Source organism: Panicum virgatum, chromosome 1N, assembly GCF_016808335.1.
Source record: "Panicum virgatum strain AP13 chromosome 1N, P.virgatum_v5, whole genome shotgun sequence".
NCBI classification, from domain to species: domain Eukaryota; kingdom Viridiplantae; phylum Streptophyta; class Magnoliopsida; order Poales; family Poaceae; genus Panicum; species Panicum virgatum.
Genome location: NC_053145.1, coordinates 61,352,875 through 61,371,196, shown reverse-complemented (window position 1 = coordinate 61,371,196; position 18,322 = coordinate 61,352,875). Strand labels below are relative to the sequence as shown.

The following is an 18,322-nucleotide window of genomic DNA, read 5'->3' as shown; positions in this document are numbered from 1 at the left end:
AGCGACGAAGGCGATGGGTCCCGGTACATGCTGCTACTGCGTGGTTCTCGTCGCTCGGTGCAAAGCTTGCCCGCGGTGTCAAATCCAAGTTCGGAGTTCACTACTCAGGAACGATGCTGGGTTCAAACATAGAAAGTCGCAGTAGGCGAAGTGAGTGGTCCGTGAACCGTATTCGCAGAAAGTTTAAATACCACGCCACCCACCAAAGCTCCTCTAGTCTAGTCTAGTTGGTTAGAGGAGCTGAGGCATGATTGTCTCACGAGTTCGAATCTCAGTTGAGACAAATTTCTACCCGTGAGTAAAAAAATCTCCTCGCTATACTCGCCGTAAGGCTTGGCCCTCACGGACATGGGTCAGAGTTCGGGGATTTTTCCGCGGCCGGGAGAAGCCGTGTTGCTTCCTCTTAATAAAAAACAGTGGGTCCGTTCACCCCTCCAGCCGCGTTTTTTTAAATACCACGCCACCCGGCGATCAGATACGCGCATCACTCGAAAGCGTCCCCACAAGTTGTAATCGAATTCGCGCGGCGCACCATCAACTAGTACGCAGGAGGGGGCTAGACTGGAGATCGGTCAGCTCATGAAAAATGGATGGAAATCGCATCGCCCGTGGCGCTCCGGCACAGAGGTGACTGACAGTGACACCGTACGACATTCAGCAGCGTACCCCTCGCTCCGTGCCCAAAGCACATGTGATCGCAGCACGCCGCCCGAAACCCAAACTCCTGTGCGCCGCGCGGGCGATCGCGGAGTGCCCTCGAGCTCGAGTGCCCGATCCGATGCTGTGCAGTTCTCTCCCGCCGATGCGGATAACCCCGGTGGGCTCCAGCCTCTCGCCGCCGCCACGAGCCGCTCCCCGGCGGGCACTGGCACACGGGAGGTTCCATTCCCGGCGGGCAATGATGCCACCCACCTGGCGCGGGCGGGCGCTCGACGCACGGCACGCTGGGGCAGGGCGCCCCCACGCCCGTGACCCGAAACGCTCCGGCCTCGCTTCATTTACTCGCGCGGCTTAAAAGCACCAAAGCGTTTCCTCCCTTCCCCCTCCCCCCCTCGCATCGCATCATCCAGCCTCGCCTCAGCTCAGATCTCGCTCCAACTGCTAGCTTCCACTCGGCCTACCTCCCCGCCCGATCGCCGTCGAGCTCCCACACGCTTGGCTGACCCCATCAACGCTGCTAGCATTGGTGGACAGGGCGGGGCGGTGGCGACGCGCCCAGGTACCCACCCGCGGCTTCCTCTGAACTGGCCGCAGCTGTTCTTGGCCCAGCTGCTCTGTTCTTGTCGAGGGAAGGTCCGGCGCTTCGAGAAGCCCCCACGCCGACATTGAGCTCTGCCTTGGCGCTGCCGATTCGTGGTGGGTCTTTGGATAGTACAGTGGAGGTGGGTGCCCGATGGGCTGCACGGGGTCCAGGCACGCGCTGCGCGGCGGCGGCCGGTCGCCGTACGCGCGGAGCTGCTCCGGGCCGGTCACCGGAGGCGTGCACCACACCGTCGCGCTCAGGTCATCCACGCTCGGGTCGCTCAGCCTCGACCGGGACGAGGATATGATGAAGTGGCGCGACGGCGGCGTCGTCGGTGCGGCGAGGACGCCGCCGCTGAAGCAGCAGCTGCTGGTCAGGCGGCACAAACAGGTGCCGGGCTCGCCGGCCAAGACGCCGGTCCGGGAGCCCGAGGTGATCAACGTGTGGGAGCTCATGGACGGCCTCGACGACAAGGAGGAGGAGGAGGGGGGCGACGCCGGCGGCGAGGACCGCCGGAGGAAGTCGGCGCCGGGATCGCCGGAGTTCGATCCGGACATCATCGCGGCGTTCCGAAAGGCGCTTGATGAGATGCCCCCGCCGCCGGACGACCCGGGCAACGACGAGTGCGCCAAGAAGCCTGACGACCCGGTCGGCGACGAGGCAGGCGTCAAGAAGCGCGAGATACAGAGGTTCCCGGGCATCGTGCGCGCACGGGTCAGCGCGTTCCAGCAGAGGATCGACGCGAAGCTCGCCAAGCTGACGCCGCCGAAGCCGCCGGCTCCTCCGCCCCCGCCGGACAGCGCCCGGAAGGTGGTGCTGTACCTGACCAGCCTCCGCGGCATCCGCAAGACGTACGAGGACTGCTGGTCCACCCGGTCCATCCTCCACGGCTACGGCGTGCGCGTCGACGAGCGCGACCTGTCGATGCACGCCGGGTTCAAGGACGAGCTCAACGCCGCGCTGGGCGCCCCCGCGGGCAGGCTCCCGCAGGTGTTCGCGGACGGCAGGCACCTGGGCGGCGCCGAGGAGATCCGACGGATGCACGAGGCCGGCGAGCTGTCGAGGGCGCTGGAGGCCTGCGAGATGGCGCCCCCGCCGAGCGCCGGCGGCAAGGGCATTGCCCTGGACGCGTGCTCCGGCTGCAGCGGCGTGCGGTTCGTGCCCTGCGAGGAGTGCTCCGGCAGCTGCAAGGTGTTCCTCGAGGAGGTGGGCACCTTCAGGCGGTGCCCCGAGTGCAACGAGAACGGCCTCGTGCGGTGTCCCGTCTGCTCCCTGTGAAAAACCTGAGAGCTGGCTTGTTGTTTTGCAGGATTGCTTGTCGTTTTAGTTCAGGGTTTGTACAGAAGTTACACGCGTTTGTAAATTTAGGACTGATGAAGAGCAGCAGATGACTGTATTTATGTTTCATTTCTCGCCGGATTTGGATGTGTACGAGACATGACAACAATCTTCCGAAGAACAGAACAGATACGCATTGCATTTCTCACTCGGAAGCACACTGTGTGATAAGAGTTTTGCCGGCTGAACAATGGGGACCCTTGAGGACAAGACGGGATCTTTAATTCTTTATAAGAAGCTGTTGATGCCTTTTTTCGTTTGGTGCTGCCTTCCGTGAAATGCAGCTCTGAAAGGCTTGATCGGCCCTTTCTCTGTGATGTGCCATCTGAACCATGGGGATGCGTAATCGGATGAAGATGCGACGAAGCAGGTGGCCGGTGTTTGTCGCGCGCAGGGACGCCAATCCGGCAGCTGCTGTGAGAAGTGAGAGCTGCTACCAGGTACGGCAAGACCAGGCGGAGGCTCTGGTCGGTGACACACACAGAAGCACAAGCACATGGCTGGGCTCGTTTTGTCAGAGGGCTTCCCCTTCCAAAGAGCACGAGCTAAAAGATGAAATGCGATGCACGGTGTCGCATCCACATCAACGCTTTTCTAGTAACTCGCAGGTTTTTTTTTCTCGACCGGTCCAGTCAAACCGTCGCCCTCCGGTAGCGGTTTACCGGACCGGTTTGGCCGGAAACCAATGGAAACCGGTTGAATTCAAAACCGCTTGTGCAACCGGTTCCAACCGGGTTGATCGGTTTACCGGTCCGGTCTGACTGGTTACCGGTATTTTAACAAAAAATTCCGACGTTTTAAAAGTGGTTCCTCGGTGTGAAATAAAAGGAAATTTTGGCATGAGCTATGCACATATTAATGTAAAAGACCACACCAAAGCAATAATTTATAATCATGCATACAAATACAATAGTAATAAGCATGCATACAAATACCGGAGTCATAAGCATGCATACACTTTTACACATCAATAAAAGTTCAACGTAGGAATGATAAGACCCCCATTTGGGACGCGGTTTGGTATTCGGTTGTGGACATCATAGCGATACCTCGCACTCTAAACAGCTCAGCCTTGTAGTGTTGCCAAGTTTGGCCCGTCCACGCCGATGTTGTCTCCCATTTCTGAACTAACATAGTGTAAAAATGGAGGTCTTCCTATTCGTACACCCATCTCGTCAGTGGCTGCATGCTGATGTCAGGTATGGGGTAGTGAAAAGACTGCGAGGAATCGCTGTAGGAGGAACAAGAGTATTGAGGAGTGCCGTAGTCCGTCGGTCCAACCGTTCTCCTCTGCGATTGCGGTGCTCCATGGTCGGTGTCCTGAATAGCATGTGTGAACTGAGTCTCCCTGCAATCAACCATATATATCGGTGTCCTGTATCAATCCTTGGTTGCGTCATTCCTTTTCTCCCACCGGCTGCCAAGTTATAGTCCTCCACCACAGGACTCTCCCTTTGCGAAGTGACCCTTCAAAACATCCTCTGCATAGCATTCCTCCTCGTCAAATCACTATCCCCTCCACGCTCGTATGCACCTCCTCTCTGTTCCACCCCCCTCCCGTCGGAACTCTGCTTCCGCTCTCGATAGATCGATGGCACGCTGCAGCTGAGCCTCCTCATCTTCTTCATCACCGGGATAGTTTTCCTCCGCCGCAGACTTCTCCCGTATCAACCTCTCTCGAGCCCGGTCAGCAGTTGCCTTCTTTGTCCTCTCAATGTCACGCTGAAAAAACTCCCGCACATCCGGTGGCACATTCCTGCAATGGACCACCTCCGCCTCGCGCCTAGCCAAATGTTGTTTGAATCTAGTCGCACCACCTCCTCCTTTCTGCGTACGACAATAGTTGCATCGCCATCCGGGATAAAGATTTTCACCATGTTCCCATACAACATCTCTATCTCTGCTTGCCATTGTCTATCTGCATAAATGGACAACAAAAACATATCATCTAATATTGTAAATCCTAAATAATAGTGTAAAAAATCATCTAATACACCTAAATCAAATCTACCTAAATCCTAATACATAGTGTAAAAAATCATCTAATACAACTAAATCTTACCTAAATTCTAAATACACCTAAGTCATACACTTAAATCCTAAAACAAACCATCTAATATTCTAAAGCATAGGGGGAAAACAAAAATCATACCTGCCCGCGGCTAACCGCCGCTCGTGGCCGGTTTACCGCCGATCCGGGCCGGTAAATCGAGCTGCGCGACCGGTAAACCGCTTGGGACCGGTAGATCCGCTACCGGCCCGTCTTACCGGCGCTCCTGCCTGGCTAGCTGCGTGCTCCGGGCGGCTGGCCGGGGTCGAGCTCCGGTCGGCCCGTCCTGGCGGCGGACCAGGCGCGAGAGAGGAGTGGGAGGGTTCCAGGGGGGGCGTCGGGCGCAGGGTTCCGGGGGGACCTTAAGTGGAGGCTGCCGGCGCTATGGGCCCAAGTGGGCCTTAATGGGCCGTCTTTTTTTTCTTTTTTTGATTTAACTTCAAATGTTCACAAACTATACTAAATAAATGAATTTTTGAGAAAATTTGACACCATTAGATTCGTCACACCTTGAAGTATTTTTAGAATTTTTTCGAGAATTTTCATTTTTTGAATTCAAATTCAAATTTTGAATTTGGACCGGTTGGGTACCGGCCGAAACCGGCCCGGACTTGGTAACTCATCGACGCTTTAAGGCTGATTAGAAGCGTACACCGTACAAGGGCCGCTGAAGATGTGGAACAATCTACAGGGTTGGTGCTCGTGCTCCAAACGTTCCGTGTGCCAGGAAGTTAAGAAATGGGTGGAATAAAATTCAGGGGCGAGGCCAGGAAATGACTAGAGGGAGCAATGTGTCTCAAGTTGTTAATTAGGGGGTGGCGAATTCAAGATTTTTCATTTAGGGGCCGTTAGTTTCCAAAATGTAATTTTTTAATGCCAAATCGACTGTTTGATTAGATGTCGGGAGGACTTTTCAAACACTAATTAAAAAATTAATTTCAGAAGTCACTTAGAAACCGGCTAGACGAATCTTTTAAGGTCTTTGACTGCATCATTAGCACATGTGGATTACAGTAGTACTTATGATTAATCATGCACTAATTAGTCTCAAAAGATTTGTCTCGTCGTGTACATTCAAACTGTGCAACTTTGTTGTTTAACTACATTTAATACTTCGTGAATATGTCCAAAGAGGGAGGCAAAAAAATTTCGCCAAAATATTTTTGTAACTAAACGGCCCCTTAAATAAACTGAAAGAAAATCCATGACATAAATCATTGGTCCGTACTGTATCATTTCATAATTCATACTAGTACTTCCATAGTCCCCCAAGAGGCCAAAGAACACTGCTGCAGAGCCTATCCTGCGAGTTGCGCGAGCGATAGCCATGCTAGACTGGGCCACAAGGAAAGCCAGAGGTGCGGCAATCAGATAGGGCCATGTCCAGGGTGTAGCAGGCCAGGCCCTAAATCCGACTGAGGCAGTACAAACAAGCCGACCACTGGGCCGAATCAGCCTACACAAACCACATCAGAAGATTTCTAGTACAACATGCTTCGGCCTGCTGCTGCGGTCGACAGACTCCCCCTGACTCCTCCCTCCCTCCACAATTTAAGGACAGCAGTATCCTATGATGAATCGAGTTCACTCGAAAGTGCAGAGTGGAGACAGCCAGGCCTAGAGGGCTTGGCTATATCCTTGGTGTCTGACCGGCTAATCAGATGCAACGCATCAGACAGCCCACCAAGCTGGTTCTCCTCCACGCGGCTATGATTTCCATTTCTGAAACAAATCCTTGCTGGTAATGATCAGATCAAGGAAGGGCCCACGGTGTTTTCCGCACCCACGAGATAATTTCAGACGACAGAACGTGCCGCGCCCAGCCCGGTCCCCTCAATCCCTCGTGTGTATAGAGCCTACTACTCCTACCTAGCCACCTTGGTAGCCTGTCAAGCTCGATCCAATTGGTAGCCTAGCCAAGGGCCATGTTTGGTTAGGGGTGAAAAAGTTTTCATGCTCCTTTGACCACTAATTAGTGATATTAAATGAAGTCTAATTATAAAACAATCTTCACAATTATAGTACTGTAGCATGTGCTGTAGCTAATAAAGTCTTTGACCACATGATTAGAGGATAATTAGGGGCGGTTACTGTAGCATCATTGTAGTCAATTATGGTGGAATTTGACTCATTAGATTCGTCTCGAAAAATTATACCCATCCATGAAAAATTTTTACAAATAAATTTCGTTTAATACTCCATACATATATTCGTCTTTTTTATGAAAAAAAAAAATCTGGGGCTAACCAAACACGGCCGATTATTCTCTGCACCACGTCACTGCTGTCCCGTACCCAGCCTACTACCCTGTATAGGTTGTAGCAGTCATGAATGTTATGAAAGAGAAAGACACTACTAGCTCGCTACTCGCTAGGCACGGTTCCATGTCTTGCATCAGATTAGGGCTTAGGTAGATCAGCGCGAGGACGTCGCACTTATTTGGGACGATGAGAACGCAACACCAACCGATCGTCCGATCCATGGCCCCCCTTCTCCGTCGTCGGACCGGGCCATTTTTTTTTCTTTTGTAGTTTCATGCTCCATGCAAGTATGCAACGCCCTGCAGCCTCCTGCTGTACGTGACGGGGACGGATATTTGGCGTGGGCGCAATCATGCGACCGTGCGTCGCGATGGCAGAACGTCTGCCGCCGTAATCATGCCCCCCATGCACGACCGGGACAGACGAGCTCCCACTACCGGATTGGCTTTTCAGACCGTGTGGTAGGCTCGTACTCGTAGGCCGTAGCGGTGCCGGTCCGGTGCTACAGACCCCCAAAAAAAACGGCGACCTGAGCAACAAAACATCTAGCAGCTCACGTGCTGCAGCTGCATCGAGGCCGTGTTTAGTTCCCTGCCGTTTAAACGCAATTTTTTTCGATGAAATCTTACTAATTTAAAGTACTAAATGAAATTTATTTACAAAACTTTTTGCACAGATGGGTTGTAAATCGCGAGACGAATCTAATGATGCTAATTAATTCATGATTAATTAATAATTAACGGATGGTTATTGTAGCATCACTGTTGCAAATTATGGATTAAGTAGACTCATTTGATTCGTCTCGCGATTTACAGCCCATCCATGCAAAAAGTTTTATAAATAGACTTCATTTAGTACTTAAAATTAGCAAGATTCTTTCGTAAAATTTTCTTTTGTATTTACCGGGTGTGAACTGCCCGAGTCTGCGAGTGAAATCAGAGGAGAGAGGCCCCGAGCCCAAGAAGACGACACTGCGATGGGCACGGCAGGGCGGTTGGGCCATCTGGAAGCGCCATTGGTTGGCTCGTCATCTCGGTCCTGTTTGGTTCGCGCTAGTTTTGTAGCGTGCTAGTGAATAGTGATATTTTGACATACTAATTACGGTGTCAAACAAAACCAGTTTATAAAACCAACTACAAAACTCCGCGCTAGTGACCCTGAAGAATCTAATGAGGTCTTTGACCGCGCATTTAGAGGAGGGTTACTGTAGCATCATTGTAGAAAATCATCGATTAATTACCGTCATTAGATTCGTTGCGAAAAATTACAGCCATTCCTAAAAATATTTTACAAATAAACTTTATTTAGTACACCATGCCTGCAATATTTTTTTTCGAGAAACGTCTAGCCGATCCAAACAAGGCGCTCGTTGTGATCCGCTGTGCACTTCGAAGCCGGCCGCGGCCTCCGTCAATCCGTGTGGTTTCCATTGCGCGACCGGCAAAAAAACTAACGCACCCCGCGCGTCGGCCCACCGAGCCGGGAGGGCTACGCGTGTAAAGCACCCGGGCCGGGCGGCTTTGTCTGCTTATGGTTTGTCACCTCGGTGCTCGGGGGTTGGTGGAGCGCTAACTGCCCCGGTCACTTTCTTATCCTTTCCTTTCCATCCGAGCGGAGCGAGCGCGAGGGGGATGGAGCGAGACGAGAGATCGGCTCGAGTGAGATGGGACGTTAACCTCCATCGATCCTGGCGTCGCGATAGTGCATGGCCCTGTGATCTGATCTGATCTGCTCTGCTCTCTCTCGGTGATTAAGCTGAGCCTAGCGTCCAGATCAGACAAAAGAGGGAGTTGGAAGCCGCGTAGTCGGAGTCCACATCCAATCCGACGCGGGCGCGGTGATGGAATAACGGGAAAAGGCGAGGCGGCCGGTGCTGGAAGAACCGTGGGGGCTGTCAACAGAAGGATTTGGACTCGGCAAGAACAGCGCAAGCAGCAAAGAGACCCGGCGCCTTTCTCAGCTTGCTTAAAGGCTAAACCAAACCACAAGTGAAGTGCGGGAGCTTTCCGTTCCGTTCAGTTCATTCTCACGACGCCTCCGCCCTTCATCGTTCCCTGCGGTTTGCAGCGTCGCGATACAGCAGCAGACGAGCTAGCAGCGCGTGAACAACAGCAGGCAAGCACGCTGCACGCACGTCCTGTGATGATAGCGACCGGGTACATACGGATTCAGACGGCGCAGCGCGCAGCAGCTGGATGAACTTTTTTTTGCCAACGTTCAGTCGAGTCAGACGCACGTCCTGTGATGATAGCGACCGGGTACATACGGATTCAGACGGCGCAGCGCGCAGCAGCTGGATGAAACTTTTTTTGCCAACGTTCAGTCGAGTCAGAAGTCAACCGTGTGGGCTGTCAACAGAAGGATTTGGACTCGGCAAGAACAGCGCAAGCAGCAAAGAGACCCGGCGCCTTTCTCAGCTTGCTTAAAGGCTAAACCAAACCACAAGTGAAGTGCGGGAGCTTTCCGTTCCGTTCAGTTCCTTCTCACGACGCCTCCGCACTTCGTCGTTCCCTGCGGTTTGCAGCGTCGCGATACAGCAGCAGACGAGCTAGCAGCGCGTGAACACAGCAGGCAAGCACGCACGTCCTGTGATATAGCGACCGGGTACATACGGATTCAGACGGCGCAGCGCGCAGCAGCTGGATGAAACTTTTTTTTGCCAACGTTCAGTCGAGTCAGAAGTCAGGCCTAGATGCATGAGCTCGCTTTGCTACCCAGGCTGTGTTCAGTTCCCACAAAAATATCACATCTCCGTCACATCGAAACATTAAATGTAGCAAATGACCCATGTATGAAGTATTAAATATAGGTAAATAAAAAAACTAATTGCATAGTTTTGATGTACGTTGCGAGACGAATCTTTTGAGCCTAATTAGATCATAGTAGGACAATAGCCACCACAAACAAACGAAACGTGCTACAGTAGATTTCGCACTGCTACAGTAGATTTCAGGGAACTAAACACAGCCCCAGCGTGAAAAGGTTACTGTATGGGGGAACTGGGGAAGAGCGCTCCCACCCAGGCGGGTGATTGGCCGGATCGGTGAATGGAGGCGCTGGCATGGCACCCCGGCTGTCCCTGTCGTTCAAGTTGGGGGAGGTTGGCGCGGAGCGCGGGCCCGCCACTTTGGTTAACCATCCCCTTCTAGTAGGATCGGGAAAAAGAAAAGAGAGACGGCAAAGCGGAGGGAGAAAGGAAAAAGGCGCCCGGAGGCGTGGCCGCATTGGCCAGCAAGTAGCCGCGCGACGCAGACCGGACTCATCTGCCGCCGCCCGCTGGTCCGTCCGTCGCCGCCGCGCACACCCAGTGCGCTCGCCATTTCCGCGAGAGGAGCGCGCTGCCGCCCGCCCGGCGCCGGGTCGCCGGGGTGATTTTCCACGGCCGAGTCTGGGTTCGGCAAAGGCCAGGTCGCGACGCGCGTACGAAGGGAAAGGTGTTGTGAAACTAATGATTCCCAGTAGGGTCGTGTTGCCGACGAAGAAAAACAATCACACGAACATAAAAGTAGACAATACACAGATATATGGTGGAGCTCTTTTCATTATTTTCTAAATAATAGATTTGTACAAAGCTCTTCCCTCTCCTCTCATATATATATATGGACTTGCGGGGTCAGGGTCCTACTTGGAGCCCAAGTTTCGGTAGAAGCCCGTTCGCGTCCTACAAGAAGACGTTTCATAACACTCCCCTCGGGCGAATACCGCGGAATGCATGCCTCATTAAAAACTCTATCCGAAAGACCAAGTGGAAAAAAACGGTTCTATGGAGAAAAGAGTGCATTGCATACGCAAGATTTATTTGCACGTATTGCCTCATTAAAAACCTTATGTGAGAAAACTTCAAATAAAAACTCACTGAGGGAAAAAGAGTACAATACACAACCTTCATGGTTTATTATCTTTAAGATAAATTATTCTTCAAGAATATTATGCGTATGAACTTCATCGTTCTAGCAAATAAGATCTACTTGATCCTAAGCAACTAAGTGATAGATAATTCAATTATTATTTCAGATAATGAATATGTTCCCCCTCATAGTGACATCCGTTGAACTTCATTGTCCAATATGTCGTAATCGCATTATGCATAAATGCATATAAGCAATGGTAAGTAAATACCACAATGCTAAGTCTTCATGACTTTTCTCACAATTTTTCTATGAATATATCGAGAGTTATGGAGCAATATGGTTCAGGCATATTTGAATTTGATGCAATCAAATTATCACTTAATTGATTTATTGTGCAATACAATCAAACTATATCTCTATGGAGAATAAAATCCTTTCAAAGGATTTAGGGGTATCGTAATTGCAAATTAAATATATCTTCGAGATATAATATATCAAACTTCATAGTAAGATATTTAATGAAACATTCATTAGTCTGGTCTTCAAGATCATATACCAGTCTTTTCTATATGGGGATTACACCATGTACCTTCATGGTACAATATAAAATCATTATTCAATTGCTAGCTAGTACCTTCTGCGTACTAATGTAATTTCATATTCAATCGGGTATAAAATCCATTGCTAGGATTAATGGTGTTTATTCAAAATTCGACCGGTAAGTCATTCAGTGACTTATTCCTTCGAGGATATATCTCTTTTATGAGATGCTCTTCATGAGATTTTATTACTTCCAGGATAGACACTCTTCATGAGACTTTAATAATTATATGTTGCGATTACTATTCTTCAAGAATATTAAATCCTTCAAGGATTGAATCATATGAATTTTCTGAATTCATTTGATTAAATGTATTTATTCATATTATATCATTTGCCATAAATGCAACAGAACATTTTACGAGTAGGAGAATAAGTCCTTCATGGACCATGAACCAGCAATTTCACCAATTTTCTATGAATTCATTCCTCATTGCTTTCTTCATTGACCCGATGTAAATGCTTCATGCATTTATCCCATGGACTTTATTTCTGGATCCGGGTTCTCATAAGAGAAACAATAGCAATTTCTTGAGGAAAATATTTGTCGGTGTCCTGACCCGGGGGGTCCGGATCCCAACTAGTAAATGCTGCGTGTTTTCTCGTCCCAGATGTTGATGCAAGAGGCAACAGAGTAACGCACGGGTTTTATCCTGGTTCCGGCCGCGGGGCCGTACGTCCAGCAAAGGGGTGTGCGAGGGCACTGTATTATCTTGCACCCGAAGTGCTTGTAGTAGGGGGTACAAGCGAAGCGAGAGAAGGAGGGATGCTCCTAAGTCTCTGTTAGAGGAGGAATCGGTTGCAGTGTGTGCTCAGTGGTGCTGAGCGGTGACGATGATCGTGAGTGTGGGTGACCGAGTCACTGATGTCTAGAACGTCCCCCCTTAAAGGAAGCCCGCCTCCCCCTTTTATAGTCACAAGGAGGGGCGGCGTACATGAGTAGGGGAACGTGGAAGCCGTCATCTTCCCCCCGAATCGCGGGGGTGCAGTGGTCGGACACTGTAAGAAGTACACTGTGGGGCATGGCGTCAGGCGTGGCGGTCGTCCTGGATGTCGTCCATGGTCTTGCGGAGATCGCGTCGGCGTCTTGCCAACCCCAGCAGGCGGCGTGGTCGTCGCTGTAGGGTGTTCAGTCCTCCTGATGTGGTATTCTATGGGTCCCACAGGTCAGGGTCCTGCATACTTCAGTGGTGGCGGGGTATGCGGCGGTCCCGGACCCCCCTGGAAGGAGTGTTGGGGTGCACACTAGGAGGTCCGGGAGACACACGGAGGTCCTGGCCCCTCGAGGGGGGAGGTCCGGGACTCCGGCTGCGTGTGCTGAGCGTCCCTCTTGGAAGGGCACGTGGCGTCGCCGGACCCCTTTCCAAGCGGGAGATGGGTCCGGGGCCGTGCGCGTGATGAGGTGGAGTCCGGACGGCCGGAGTTGGCAGAATAGTACGGGGAGCAGTGCCGAGCACGCTCCGTCCCGCGTCGCAGGTTCCACAGTATCGCCGCAGCGCCCGGGATGGCGGAACAGTGGCCGGAGTTGGCGGATGGGACTCCGGTCACAGCCACTGTAGGGAATGGCGGTCTGACGCCGTCTGTCCTGAGCACTGTGGAGGAGTGGTTGGCACTTAAAGCCTCCGTACGACGGGCGGGTGAGCGGCAGGGCCCTTTGTCCCTTATGCCGAGGGGTGGCCTCGAGCGAGGCGGAAATGATTTGCCCGCTCGAGGGTAGGTTCGCTACCCTCGAGCGAGGCAGAGATGCGGGGCGCAGTCGAGGGGTCTCGACGGGAGCCCTCGAGCGAGGCGGAGATCGTCCCGTGGGCCCGAGAAGGGGGCGATGGGCCGTATGCTGGGCTTCTTTGAGTTCTTTCCTTTCTTTCAGATCGGAAGGAGGCCGTGGGCCTTCTTGGGCCCAATTGCCTTAATCATGTGTTTGCATTTTAGAGTGATCTTAGTACCCGATTAGGGTGTCCCTGATCGTGGTACCCGACAATATTGGTAACAATTATTCTATTCTCTCCCACATATTCATCAAAGATGATTCAAGTAACCATAATATTTCCCAATAATATGGTTGTTCTGTTTTCCTACACTAGATATGCGCGCGCCTATAGTGATGGGTTCATCTTCAGGATGTTCTCTTCATGAGATATTCTCTTCGTGAGAATTGAGGAGTTTTGTTAATTCATTCATGAATGTCAGTAGTTCTAGAATCCACAAACACCAATATAGATCTTAGAGTGATCAAGTCTAAAATCTATAATTGTCTATCTATATAGGATCTAGATAAATGACTTCTACATCATTCTACTGTGATGATATACATGCAGGCGTCCCCGCAATATATCAATTCAATATTTATTTTACTGCAAGTAAAATGTAACTTCTGGTCTGAAACTTCAAGTTTACTCCTCTTTGCTTCAATGCAAAATTTATCTGGCATTCATTCAAGCTTCGTGCTTTTAGTTAGTGCGTGACATTATTCCTTCTGCAAGCTTTCAAGGAATATACTCTCATAATCATGACCATTCTTCTTGAATGTAAGGCATTATATGAGGCTCTCTCCCCCTAATGCCGTCATTAGATCATTGCGATAGCATACTTCACAACTATATCCCCCAATGATGGGCATTCATGACAAAATTTCAGATTTCTATGTCCCCATTTCAGATGGGTGCCCTCTCACGTTGCTATCATGGTGAAATTTTGGGAAAATATTCACGTACTTATTCAATTTCAATCTATGCAGTTAACTAGACATATTCTAATTTCAGTAGAACAATAAATGTCTAGTTTCTTTTATTCTTTCGCAACAAATATAATTCAATTACATAAAGCATATAATTGAAATCAATACTGAGATAAAGAAACTACAAGTTTCTAAATGCTAGGAATTTCTTCTAGAATGTGTAACTGTCATTTCATCATAAACCAATGCAAATATTTAACACCAAGCAATAAGCACTGCACAATGGACTACCAGATCCATGCCACATGCTCAAGTTCAGTTGAGCATATTAAATCCCATATTAATTTCTAATTTGCTCCCCCTGATTTGAACCTTCATGGCTCAAGCAAAAAATGATAGCTTCTATGTTAAATCATTTATGTGCATTTTGTGCACAATTTGAAGTGACATACGAGTCATTCAGTACTATTTTCGTCTAACTGAACGAGAGTACAAAGGAGCAAAGTAGCTACTTTCATAGTAGCACATGAGTATGACATGCAACTCATTTTCATAATAGGATTAATAGTGCAGAATAATAAACTTCAGGTTATTAACTTCTTCAAGAAAATTTATGCAATGCTATGGTATAAATACTTCGCATAGAGCTACAGGCTCAATTGCCATGGTTATATCTATTAGTTTCTTTATATTATCCACATTCATCCATTCAACAATCAATATCCTCCCCTGTTCACGCCATCTTGTAACTTCAAGTTACTATATGCTTCATGCATTACATTGATCCATTTCAGATGGATATCGCAATAATGCGACGAGCATAATTTAACCGTGAAAACATTGCAGATGCATTCACAACTTAAGCCACTAGCATAGGTGTATCGTGAAAATTAACATATGTACTACTATGTACAAAATATGTAAAATAGGGTGGATATGATATAAACTTCAAGTTTCCATAGAGCAAGTAATCAGTACTTAGTAAAAGATCGCACTTTCAAGGCCAAATTGATCTATCAAAATCAACTACAAGGCCAGTGCACTCGATTTGTCCATGTGCTTCAAAGAAATTCAGTTTCCATGGTCATAGTGCACAAAGGATATATAATTATTCTAAAAGAATAATTATTGCTCATGGTGGATAAATATCATTACAGATGATTTACTCTAATAGATATAGGCAGTTACTAACAATGTTCAACATTTAATTCATATATTCCAAGCATAATATGCTGCGAGTATAAAAACAATTGCATCTTAATAAAGTAAGATGCTCTAAAATGAACCTTCAAACTATATTCAAAAGATGTTTCTTCTAGAGATTACAAGAACCACTTAATTCGTTGCAGGAATTAAAAACTTAAAACACCAGCACTACTATGCACATATGTATCATATCGATCTTCTATGATCATATTTATTTTTCTTCATGAATACGATACAATTTCATGATCTTCAAGATCAATGTCCAATTATCCTGATATAAAAGCTGCATGCTTATTAGTATATTACTGATATACATTCACAAGTCTACTGTGAGCTTGATAAATATGTAACCAAAATTCAAGTGTTCTGCACTCAATTATTGTTGTCATCCTGGATCATGTACTGATGATGCTCAATAATTCTATTTTGGTTTCTTCTTGATCCCAAAATGAATGTATTCTTTTATCACGATCTTCGGATCGTGATACTCTCTATATGTCCTATCACTTAAGTGATAGAGACTACGTAGCTTCATGCTAACAACAATATTGAGCACTATCAAAATTCTTAAAGTGTATTAATTCTCAAACTTCAAGTTTGAAAACATATTGAACTTCCGTATTCAATAGTTAGATTCTTCAAGAATCACTCATTCAATGAGTTCTACTACACTTCAATACATTGAATCTTCAAGATTATATACCAAATATATTATTCTTCCACTGACTTTTCTTCAGAAATAGTCGGTGATTAATCCTTCATGGATTTAACATCGATAATTTGGTATTTAATGACCATAAAAGGTTCTCAATTCTTCCAGGATTATTTCAGGATATTATTTCTTCTAGAAATACGGATATTTTATACTATCCAAATAATTGTGCAAATAAGTTTACTATATGTAAACTAGTAGTGGAGTGTATAAGTAGTGGTAAAAAGGTCCTAAAATCATAGTTCTGCTATGATTAAAGGTTCAAAATTCTATAGTTTGAAGTTCATTATTCATGCAAAAATTATTTCAGATCATAAATCACAGTAATTACGCACAAACTGAGGGTTTATTCAGTAAACAACAAGTATTTATGCTTCAAGCATAATTTCCCTAATTCCCTAATAACATGGTTCAAACTTTTTCGAGTAAGGTTCTGGTTCATTTGCAAAAGTTTCTGAGTCCTATTGTAGTTTGCAGAACTACTAGGGACAAATTTGCAAAATTATTCACTGCGTGTGAATACCCAGATAATTCTAGGAGAATTCTGTAATTTTTCAGAAATTACAGACTTCATTTTGCAAAATTCTAGGTCAGAATGCAATTTTCAGAATTGTCAGAGACCAAGTTCCAAATTATATGAATTGCATGTTCGTTCATAACTGAAATATCAGGGAGTAATATGCTAGATTTTGTGGGCACACAAGATTTTGCCATGAATCCAATTAAATCTGAGGGTCTATTTTCAGAATAGCATGTTCCAGTAAATTTCTAGAAAAATAGAGGGTATTCTGCAATTTTTCAGAAATTATAGAAATCATTTTGCGAAATTCAGGGTCAAAATATAATTTTCTGAATTATCATAGACCAATTCACAAAATATATCAACTGTGGGCTAATTACTGGAAAATAGAGTATTATTCTGCAACAATAACATACTGGAATGTAACTATAAAATTTACAGGGGCTAAAACTCAAGAAATTTGGATTTTATCAATTTTTAGAATTGATTTTGCGATGGGCCTACTTCGGCCGCTATTGGGCTTTGCCAGCCCAATTTCCCCATACCCTCGGCACGACCCGTCTGCTTGGGTGAAACCCTAGCCACCCTCAACCCACTCCCCACCGCCACCCCGCCGCGATTTCTTCTGGCTGCTTCCCGCCATCTCTCCCACGCCGCAGGTATTCCACGGCTGGCTTCAGTCGGCGCAGGGTTGCCAGGCGATGATGCTAATCCAGCAGCGCAATTGCGCGTCGAGCCGTCGACAATGGGACCCGAGCAGCAGCGCACTAACGGAAGCGACGAGGCATGAGCACAATCGGCGGGCACGCGGCAATCGACGGAGCCACGGCGGCGCACACGAGCGCACATGCAAGGGGCGGAGCTTGCGGCCAGCGGAGCCGCAGCAGCATGAGGCGCGCGGGCGCGGTGGACGACAGGTATAGTTGGCCAACGGAGCCGCACGGCACGGCACGGGCACGGGCACGGCGAGGCACGGCACGCCGGAGCACGGCGGCACTGCCGTGCCGTGCCGCATAGGGCCGCCGTGTCGAGGTCGCGGCCCAGGCACGGCACTACGGGAGCTTCGCAGTGCCGTGCCGTGCCATGCGGCCCGCTGTGCCAGTGCCAGCTCGACGCCGGCCGCCGGCCGCCGGCCACGCGCCCACGCTTGAGAGAAACGGAGAGGAGAGCTCGAGGTCGAGGAAGTCGCTGGCCGAGCGAGCGCTGCCGCCCGCCTGCTGCCCAAGCGAGGCCACGCGAGCGCGGAGTGCCGTCGGTCGCCGTCGGGGCTGTCGAGGCCGCGAGAGCCGAGAAGGAAGGAGGAACGGCCGAGAGGAGAGGAAGATCGAGAAGAGGACGAGAGGCGAGAGGGTGAGAGACTGAGAGGCGAGACGAGCGGCAGCCGGCGACGGGGTTAGGGTTGGGAGGGGGGAGGCTGGCGCCGGGCCGAGGCCGTGCGGGGCCTTTAGCCGGGGCCGTGCCCGTGCTAGTGCCGCGGGCCGCGATCGCTGCCCAGGCACGGCCCGGCCTCTGGCACGGGCCCGCGGGGTAACGGGCCGGGCCGGGTTAGTGCCGTGCTTCTTCGGACCGGGCCCGTGCCGGCCCGTCGGGCCCGGCCCGGTTGGCCAACTATACCGACAGGGCCACGAGGGCTACTTGCGCTCGATCGGGTGTGTATGCTGGTCTGCCGTCCGCGACGGGGGCGGCGGTGGACGCCGGCTGCGAGCGACGGTGACAGAAGTGCGCAACGAGATCGTGCAACAAGCCAACAAGCAAGTAGATTGCTAACTACGACCCAAAAAACAAATAGAAAGATCACGCGATTCAATCTACTTGTTTTATTCTACCTGCCGATTGATTAATCTACCAGCAAAAGCCGATCTGATAA

At 49.2% G+C, this 18,322-nt stretch overlaps 1 protein-coding gene across 1 annotated transcript; it reads left to right on the top strand.

Annotated features, from left to right (window-relative positions):
* Positions 1-969: 969 nt before the first annotated feature.
* Positions 970-2,729, top strand: LOC120657252 (uncharacterized protein At3g28850-like). Its single transcript, XM_039935539.1, has one exon. The coding sequence runs from the start codon at positions 1,394-1,396 to the stop codon at positions 2,519-2,521; it is 1,128 nt and encodes a 375-aa protein (XP_039791473.1). The 5' UTR covers positions 970-1,393; the 3' UTR covers positions 2,522-2,729.
* Positions 2,730-18,322: the final 15,593 nt, after the last annotated feature.